General features: G+C 34.7%; 2 protein-coding genes across 5 annotated transcripts; one reads left to right on the top strand and one right to left on the bottom strand.

Moving 5' to 3' along the window:
- Positions 1 to 280: 280 nt before the first annotated feature.
- On the top strand, positions 281 to 4,615 carry LOC108199636 (probable inactive leucine-rich repeat receptor-like protein kinase At3g03770). Of its 4 annotated transcripts, none has more exons than XR_010291330.1 (5): positions 281 to 409; positions 1,790 to 2,020; positions 2,217 to 2,350; positions 2,537 to 2,776; positions 3,193 to 4,615. XR_010291330.1 is itself a non-coding variant. In XM_064092117.1 (4 exons), the coding sequence occupies exons 2-4, from the start codon at positions 2,005 to 2,007 to the stop codon at positions 2,621 to 2,623; spliced, it is 237 nt and encodes a 78-aa protein (XP_063948187.1). In that variant the 5' UTR covers positions 281 to 409; positions 1,790 to 2,004; the 3' UTR covers positions 2,624 to 2,870. The 4 variants fall into 4 exon arrangements, 1 of the variants encoding a protein (XP_063948187.1); XR_010291329.1 differs by lacking the exon at positions 3,193 to 4,615 and adding an exon at positions 2,908 to 2,928; XR_010291331.1 differs by lacking the exons at positions 281 to 409; positions 3,193 to 4,615 and adding exons at positions 1,114 to 1,583; positions 2,908 to 2,928.
- Positions 4,616 to 4,748: 133 nt separating this feature from the next.
- LOC108211364 (serine carboxypeptidase-like 42) lies at positions 4,749 to 8,791 on the bottom strand. Its single transcript, XM_017382949.2, has 10 exons — positions 8,246 to 8,791; positions 7,810 to 7,917; positions 7,600 to 7,692; positions 7,312 to 7,404; positions 6,804 to 6,889; positions 6,347 to 6,625; positions 6,115 to 6,248; positions 5,562 to 5,654; positions 5,350 to 5,467; positions 4,749 to 5,160 (listed from the first exon to the last, which is right to left on the bottom strand). Exons 1-10 carry the CDS (start codon positions 8,475 to 8,477, stop codon positions 4,993 to 4,995), a joined length of 1,404 nt encoding a protein of 467 aa, XP_017238438.1. The 5' UTR covers positions 8,478 to 8,791; the 3' UTR covers positions 4,749 to 4,992.
- Between the last annotated feature and the right edge of the window lie 1,297 nt (positions 8,792 to 10,088).

Below are 10,088 nucleotides of genomic sequence, written 5' to 3'. Positions count from 1 at the left end.
TACATTTCAACAATTTGTCAACCACATTTTCATAGCAGACTTGTAAAGTTTTTAATATCATGGAAATCTCGAGTTTGAAATAGAGACCCGTGCCTTGTACGGGCTTTTACGCTAGTTATTATATATATAATATATTATATATAATGCTGCTACATTGTTACCCCTCTTTTAACAGTGTCAGATTACATTCTTGCCCCTCATCAGTTTTCGTGCGGGAATTCCTACGGACATGCCTCAGATCCTGTGTGCAGCGCCAGCGTGTTCTTACAGTGTATAAAGATTATCTTTCAACGTGCTATGCTTGCTCTGCTGCCGGTTATAAAGTTCTGGCTGGTATTGGCTTACGCGAGCTTCGTCCTCTCGTTATGTGCCGTAGTTCTTCCTGGTTTGGGTTTCATCATTTCATCCTGCAAGTTTTACACATATTTATCGACTTGCCAAAACAGGAATATGACAGGCTTGATCTTAGCATTTTCAAAATCAGGAAAGCAATTTTGCGCTAGCCAGTTACTTGCCTTTTTCTAATATAATTATTAGTGGGAAGCAGCCCACATGGTGTTTTTTTAGTTTGCTCCCCGTATTGTGGGAAAGCATGCCGCAGCAGGCAAGTTAACAAGATGATAATTAGGTGTTTAGACTAGTCATTACCAACATAACAACTTGAAACTTCAAAGCCACATGATAGGCAGATAATTGATCAAGTTTAAGATATGCTGCCAGACTTGCACGCTCTTGCATATGGCTCAAAAGTAAAAATTATTCACTTGCCCTGTATATGTTTGTGAGACACTGCTTGCAGAATTTAAAATGCGGAGCATTGGATTTCCAATTAGCAGGCACTACCTAAAAGAATCACCAGTAAAGTTTCCTTGATCATATAAATGTGTAGCCACCAAAAAAAATAAAAAATCAACTTCACATCAAAGTTAAGCCCTGTAGTGTGCGTCAGTTCCAAAAACTCCAGTATTTTCTCATGGAAAATGTGTTTTTGGGTTTTATATTTTAGGTAGTATCTATAGTTTTCATGATTTAGTTGTTTCTTGACATAAACTAATTTGAATGATTAGACCACATGGAAACCTAAAGTTGCTTTTCAAGTGAATAAAAAATGCAGTTTTGTAAAAGAGAAAAGTATCCATATATTTTACTAATTTAGATCGCTGAGAAAACTTAGATTGTTTTGGTCAGCAAGGGAATACACTGACAATGGACAAATTGAGTGTATGGCTCGCCAACATCTAAAGAGTGTGAGTATCAGGAACCAGATAAGCTAAGCCAGCAGAGCTGCAGGTTCTTCAAATTCTGTGAATATCCAGAGGTCTATATATACCAGATATGGGGGTAATTTATATGCCAGCTGGATTGTGGTTAAAACGTTTTGTTAATTCCAATCAAAAGTGAGCGTATGACCACTTACCAGATAAAAGAAAGTGCGGTCATCCCTCATCACCTGTTAAGCGAGTTAGAAGACACATTATTTCTGTAATTCATGTCTGTTCATATTGATCAGTATTAAGTCAGGCTAATGAACAATTTATTTGCAGATCAGGGAGGGGGGCTGGTTCAGGATTTTACATGTATGGGTATGTATATGTAGAAACAATCATCAAGAGGCTCCTGGAAAGTAATATAGATATAAACTATTGTTTTTTAAACATATTCTCCATGATTGTACATGTTGTAATCAAATTTCTTTACATGTTTATATGAGGCTGCGCTGAAGGTCTACTATCACTATTTATGCCATTTTTGACTTCTTAACTCATATATATCTGATTTTTTTCCTCAGAATATAGTGCTGTCTGGAGGATCAATGATGTTTAGGGATTTCCACAGAAGATTATAGCGTGACATAAAGAAGATTGTCGATGCTCGGATCCTTGTATCTGATGGTCGAGTGTTATAGTCTTCTTAACAATAAAAAGAGTATATAAAAAAGGATGGTAAAATCACATCCGACAAGATTACCACAAGAGAATGCATCAACGGGCTACACCTTAAAAAATGCTTCAAGATGCAAGTAAGCGTTACATTTACTAATACTTTCACTCATTATTACTCACTATACATAATGTTGCTCACCAGTAACTTAAAGCCATTCTATGAATTTAACAGTAGTTTCTCTTTTTTCTTCCTTTCGGAAATAGAACTCCTTGTCAGTTAAAGAGACATAACTTCGAATGGGAAAATTAATGCTTTACCTGTCATTCCTACAGGGAACATAACTCAAGCAATGAAGCTAGGAGCACTTGGTGCTCCAGCTTATCAAGCCTTTTCACTGAAAGACATTGAGGATGCAACTAATAATTTTGATACATCAACTTTTGTCCTTGAAGGATCTTACAGTCAGGTGCGTGTGATGTTGAGTGTCATATAGAAGCATTGTAGGGTTTTTTAAGTATGAAATGGACTCGCAAAAACTATTATCTTTACGATGATTTTTCTATAAAGCCTCTGCACAATGATAATGTAATAGTGCATTTACACTATCCTTGTTCTGTCTGTGGGGTATGAATAACTTTCTTTATGATTGCAGATGTATATAGGGAAGCTGAAGGATGGTTCCCTGATTGCTATTAGGTGCCTTAAAATAAATAAAAACACAAGAATCATAGCTTTATGAACCATATAGAAATTAAATCAAAATTAAGACATCAACATTTGGTCAGTGGTCTTGGGCACTGCTTTGATTATTGCTTGGATGACTCCATTCTCAGCAGAAAATTTCCTGTATTTGAATATGAGCAAAATGGGGCGCTAAGGGGCTGGATATCTGGTACGTACTTGTGCTATATATTACAGAGTTATTAGTCTTTGGGTGGAGCACTGAACGATCACCCTGTCTTTGGGCTACTGTGAAATTTAAGCAGTTATATTGTTGATTTGAGTAGAACTTATTCTTTGCAGAGAGGAAGTATAAGAAAACCTATTGCATATTAAATCCTGGTATCATTTTTTTTAGAAAAATTCTCAGAAGCAGAGGGTGAAGAATTGAAAATAGACACTTGAAAATATGACATTTAAAGCCGAAATTAACTGATTGTTAGTGACTGCAGATAAACTGACAAATGATAATTCTAGATTACACTGCACATCACTTCTGCAACTACTAGGGGCCACTTACAAAATGTTTAGTTTTATTGCTACGAGCTTCTGGTGTATAACATTTGTTGTAAAACATTAAATTTGTAGGAGGTGATGAAGAATGCACTGGCAGAACATGAAGCAACTGTAGGAGTAATTTAGTACAGAGAAATCCAAGCATTCAATGTTTGCTTGGTTTTTAGTTTTCCCTTGGCGAACATAAAAGTGTAACTTTCAAGGTCTGGGGCAAGGTGATAAGATGGTCAGTAAGTTGTCTAATTTGGTTCGCCCAATGAAGAGAAACAAGTAGATGTTCATTAGGTTATGATATGAGACCATTATATCTTGTTTTGTATTACTTATTAAGTCTTTTTGATCTTCTTAAGATGATGGATAAGTTAGTGTGCATTTATATATGTACCTAGAGCTCTTTGTAATTCTGCGGAAGCAAAGTAGGCAAATGTTACTGTGGAAAAAATATGGTTAGACTAGTATCTAAATTTTAACCAGAAGCGTTGCTAGAACATGCCCGTGCCTCGCACGGGCTATAAAGCTAGTTATTAATATATTTTACGCACTAATTTTCTAACAAGATACAGCAGCAGGTTCTTCTTCATCAGGATTGGAGGGGTCTAAAGGTGAAAGAGGATATGGTGGTCGATAGTTGATACCAGATTACCAGTTATGCTCAATTCTCTAACAACAAAGTTTAGACAATAAGCACAGAAAATATGAGCAAAGTTTAGTACCCGGTATCACGTGGGTCATTTTATGGCCCTATGTCCATGTATGAAATTGTGAGAATCCGGAAACAACGATAACATGTAATCAATGAAATCGCGATCCTCTTTTATGATTGGGGCACAAACTCATGAAATAGTCCAAACTCCTTCCTTGCACATCCAGCCATTCAGTACAGCAATCATTGGGCAATACTACTATAGCAATCATTTGTATGATTACATTGATGATCGGTTGTTGCAGTTAATCAGGCATGTCAAACTTGGATTAATCTATTGTCCCATTCTGGCAGCATACTCCTTAATGCATGTAGTCAGCTCCGAGGCTCTCATTGCCTCGGAGCTTCAAGTAACCACTATCAAGTTTCCAGTATTACTTGACCACATACATCTACTACTAGTCAGGGTTGGAACTGTCATGTTTTTGTGAGTTTCAAAGGCAAGGATACTCGCAACCCCTTTACAGGCCATCTCATTGCAGACAGACGAGGATGAATTACCTAGAGGTGAAGAAATATCACCACGGCTATGGAAAGCAATGCACGGATCAAGTATTTGTATCTGTATACTTGTTTTCTCAAACAACTACGCTTCATCAAGCTTGTGGAAATTCTTGATTGCCAGAAACATTGTGTGTCCTATATCCTATCATGTGAATCCTTTGCATTTACGTTATCAGAGGGGAAGTTTCGCAGATATTTTTGCAAGGTGATATTCATATCGACAATGGAGAAGCAAAAGATAAAAACTTGGCAATTTGCACTATCTGAAGCAGCTGATCTATCAGGATTCAAGTTTTTGACATCTATTTATCAATCTTAATTACTTCAAATGCTTCACCAGAATTATTTTCTTCCACTCTGTATATTGATGAATATCCTTTTTCTCCCAAGTTTGATACAAAAAATAACAATGACACTTAACTGCCTTTTAAGGAGATGTTAAACCTCTTTCATAATAACATTATCTGTAAATTAAGAAAGCATTGGTCTACATTTTACCAGATAAGCGTGCAACCTCTTAGTTCTACTTCATGAACTACAAAGGTTCTTTATTTTGTTCTTTCTTTTCCTGTCATCACTATTTATACTGCCTTTATCACTATAGATAACTCAACTGTGTTGTTTAAGTCCAGAATGCTATCTGCCTTGATCTTCTCAGCTTGCGTTTAGTCATCAATTGAAGGACGTGTCTTATTTGGCAGTCTCCGGCCTCTTACAAAAGAGCTGAAGAGATGCAGAGCTCGTGATGGTTGGGCATAGGGTACCATATGGGCTGCACCTCTTACTGTTGCAAAGGTTAACATATTTCCGTATTCAGTTGCCCAGCCTCCCACCTATACCACAACGAAGAGAGTAAACAATTTAACAGATACGATGGTTTAGTTGCAAATCCGTGCCTCCACACTTAATTTAGTGTTCAAAACTGAGACTGATATACCATATGGCAAAACAAAGATCCTAGGCAATCCATTTAAACAAGTTCTTAATAAAGGCTTAGCTACACGAAGTTGAACAAACTTTACCTGTTTCTGGTGAAACCAAGCTCCATATGGCACGGTAATATTGAACTTTAAGTCGTGAGCCAGTTCACGAACCAGTGTCCGGGAGCCAAGTAGTGGTACAACAGAATCCTGATCACCACTACAAATAATCCAATCATGGTGTTATCAATAATAATAAACTCATATAAATATACAACCTTGATCCTTTTTTACTGAAGCAGTTAAGAATTTACCTAAAAATCCAAACAGGAATGTGGTTTTCGATTATTCTTTTAAGCAATGGGAGAATGTTAATGTTGCCATCTTTGTCGTCGTAGTTCAGCCGACTACACAGGATAACATCTCGACGAAGTAAATATCTTATTATATATAAACAGAGCCCTACAGGCTATGCATGCAAATTTTAAACAACTCAACAACGAATATAGCTCGGGCTACGCATGCTTAAAGGTTAAAATTGTACACAAAATATGGATACACACATATTGAGCCTTGTGCCAGTTTAACACTTGATTATACCAATAAGACGTTTGCTTAAAACAGAACTATCAGCTTTATAATGCAGGACCACAAAACATATTTCTTATAATTCTGTATTGATGTAATTTAAACAAGTTAACTTAGCTGATATGATTCAGAGCCAGAATGTTAATCACAATGTGTTGATTCTTAAAGCACCCAAACAATTGTTAGAATATGGAAGGCATTTGCTGCGGGCATCTTACATGTTTTTACCACTCAAATTGCATAATTTTTTAATTGTATATGCTGTCCCAGTGAACTTACTTGCTGCACATAGACCAGCGATATGGTAAACTGGTCCGATTTGCATGAAGAGCTTTCTGAACCTGAGGAAGGTTGAAATAGAAGCTTCTTTCATAGGTAATGCAGACATCTACACCGATGCTAATTTTGGTAGCCTGCAGTAGCATAATCCATTGTCAGAATCTATCAATAAATTCCTGCCGATAAGAATTATTCGAAGGATTGTGGGGAATGGAGGGAAGGAGAGGTTTACCAGTTTCCTTAGTCTCAGCTCCTGCTGTACTATTGATGGGTAACACACATCAAGAATCACATCATAATTGTTTATATAATCACTAATCATATCATTTGCTTCAGATATAGCATGGTTGCATGCATCTGTTACGTTATGCGGACTGCCAAAGGTATAATCATCAAAGTCACACTCGTTCATGATAGCGAGACCAGCTTCATCTGAGATCATACCATGTGACCAGAAGAATTCATATGTCGATGGTACATCGCGATCTAATCTGAGGAGGGGATTGCCAATCTAACCAATAGCACATTATATATGTTAGGGAAATGCAAGCCATACTTCAAATTATAAGATAGAAATATGACAAAAAATTGGAGGGAACAAAGGAATCTTATTTTACAGAAGTATTGTTGGAAGTCGTATTAAATAGGAAACAATAAACATAGATATTTGGGTTTTGTGTTTTCCTTACAGCCACTCCTTTAATGTTGAACTTGTAATCTTTTGAATGTTCATTGTGATCCAGAAGAGCAATAGCCAACTGTGGAATGTAATGCCCTGCAATGGGGGGTGAGATGTATTGATCAAACTTCTTACACAGTCAACTGTAACTTGGTAAATTAATACATTCAGATCCTCAGAGACTGTTCTTCTAGCAAGGGGAATAGATGGAAAACTAATAGGCAGTTCAATATTATTGATTAAACAAGTTACACAGTGTTACTTCTCCATCTGCCCCTTTAAAGCATGAAAGAAAATAATAAGAACAGGTGCAATAAATTGACCCTTTTCAAGATCATACCAACATAAAATAACTAGTAGATTATATCATGAATTTCTGATATGAGTTAACATGGAAATACAGGTGAAGCCAGCTATTAATGCTAAAATGGTCAATATCTACTTCCATAAATTGCAACTAATGCTACTTATATTCAATGAAAAATTCTATGACTTGAGTACCCTTTTCGAGATCATACCTGCATAACTTTCTCCTGTCAAAAATAAATCCCTGGTTTTAAAAGCTGGAAACTTCTCCAACCATTTCATCATGAACATGTGCATATCCATGGCTGCAAAAGTCAATCAAATAATGTTAAAAATATGTGCCTCTAAGTGAGCCACACGAACGAGCAACTAAAAGTTGTCACAATTATACTTATATATATGGTTAGTGTGACCAAAATTTTTTCTCATGCTAATATACCGAAGAAACATCAATCAGACTGATAAAATGAGAGAAACTAGCTTGCTGATAGTTTTCTTACCAGTAGCAGCATCCCCACGAGTATAATCTGCAGTGTTGTTTGAGTACGACCATCCTACACCGACTGGAGACTCAACAAACAGAAGATTTGATGCTACAGCAAGCATAAACAATCTATATAAGCAAATCAACATTATCTAGTCTGAGGACATTAGCTTAGGAATTGAATAATCTGGGTCTTGTTTCTCGATATATATTGGCTAAATTATACCCCTGTTCCATGATTTTGAATTTCTTTGAAGGCCTCTCCCATCCCCTGTAGGATAAAATGGACCCAATTCTGTGAAGGCACCACCACCAATCGAGGAACAACCTGGGCCTGTGAACAAAATTTACAAACTAGTTCACAGCAACAATCAAGGATGAACTAAATGAACTCATGGTCCAAAGCCAAATTCAGAGACAATTGAGTAACTGAAATCCTAACTACTATCACTAATCATGAAAATTAGACAACGAGTTTAAACTTGAATCAAATATATATAGGCTTATCAAAAACTTTACATAATTTCAAACAAAAATCATTCAAAAAATAAGAAATGTACTAAAAGGCCTATGCTAGCCCCTCTGGTTCCGTCACTGTCTATGGCAAATATATACCCATATAGGAACCTTAAATCTATACTACAAAAAGACATTGAACTCACCTCCATTGAGCCAAAGAGTAAGAGGCTTAAGATGAGGATCAGCTTCAGCTTCAACAAAATAGTAAAACAAGCTCCTCCCATTCTTAGCATCCACATCAACATACCCTGCATACTGCTTAAACCCAACTCTAGGCTGACCAGGTAAACTCACCACTAGATCCTCTTCGGGGTATCCATAACTACCTAACACAAGAAAACCCAACACAACAAACCACAAAATAAGACGACCCATGTTCTCAAAATCCAAGAAAATGAAGTCTAACAATAAATTCTCAGAATTTCAGTACTAGCCCTTTTTAACTGAAAGTGTAGTGAGAATGAGTCTCAAAGAGTCTGAGGGAACACGTGAAGGAGTTGCTTTTAAGAAGTTAAAGAAACATACAAATACGTAATATGTTTAAGTGTGATGTAATCATGCAACAATGGCAGTTCAAGAAAAAAGAGAGCCGTTAAGGAGTGTGACAGGTTTGTTGCAGGCGAGATGAGTGAGATTTGTCATAAATGGAGCCTTAACTTCGGCTGTATTCCGGGCCTTTTTAAATTTTTGCATAGACTATGAATAAAGTAAAGTTATACTCCCCTCCGCTAGTTTTATACTAATTGTTTCCATTTTCGGCATGTATTTTAATATTTTTGTAAGATATGGTTTTTTATATATTTTTAATTTTATGAATAAAAGTTTAAATATTATATTTTTATTCAATTTTTTAAAAATTAAGTTAAAAATTTATACATAATATTAAAATACGTATTGTGTCCTCATTTCCCAATATATATAATTAAGGGGATGGAGAGCTGTTTGATGATATAAGTTCAAAAAATTGTAAAATAAAGTAAATTTACATGGAGTCTATTAAAAGTGAGAATATTGGAGTCCTCGTTCTTTAAAATTAAATGAAATATGATAGTGGTTCCAATTTTAATATTTTTTATAGAATATTTTTAGATATTTGACAATTTGAAAAATAATGTTCTACAACAAAATCAACATGCACAGCAATCACATTTATATATCGAACGATGCTATGTTCTACAATATAATTAATAAACAAAATAATGATCTTAAAGATTAATTATTAAAGTTGAAAGTGGTGAATGGTTAATTGATAATGATATTCAAGAATATCTATAAATGATAAATAATATATGAAATTAAAAGATTATGACTAATATTTCAAGACTCCAGAATAAATATGAACCCTATAAAATTTAACTCAAATAAAATATATTATTATATAAAATAAATTTGTTCCCGTTATTATACAACTATGTCCGGGTTCCTAGTAGATTGCAACAATGGCCGATAATGAATACGATAAAAAAATGTATTTAATACTCACGAATAAAATAAATAATTTTTGAAATATTAAATTAATTTAGATTATATCCCCGAGAACTAAATAAAATAATTGATTTAATATTTCTTGTATTAAACATGATGTTTTTTCAACATATTTTTATTTTTATTTGTCATAATACAAAGGAAAATTTCATTTGATATTCTTGAAATGAGATTTTATTTGATATTAATATATGTTTGGCTTTTTCGCTTATTACTATCTGACTTTATTCACTTCAGTCAAAGGACATTTACGATACAGTGTCAACAATTAAATAATATCACATGAATGTCAAAACGATTTGATACTAAGCAAACGGAAAAGTCAAATATACAACAATGCCAAATGAATTTCTCTAATATAAAAATATGAAAATGTATATTATTTAAACTTCAAATAAGCATCTTGAGATAATCTAAGAAATATTATACATTTATTGTTAATAATTCGCATGTGGCAACTAATATTGTAATCTCAGGTTTTCATTTATAATTATATACACG

The sequence above is a fragment of the Daucus carota genome, chromosome 1, assembly GCF_001625215.2.
Source record: "Daucus carota subsp. sativus chromosome 1, DH1 v3.0, whole genome shotgun sequence".
NCBI lineage: Eukaryota > Viridiplantae > Streptophyta > Magnoliopsida > Apiales > Apiaceae > Daucus > Daucus carota.
The sequence above is the reverse complement of the archived record's forward strand: the minus strand, read 5'-3'. Positions and strand labels throughout refer to the sequence as shown.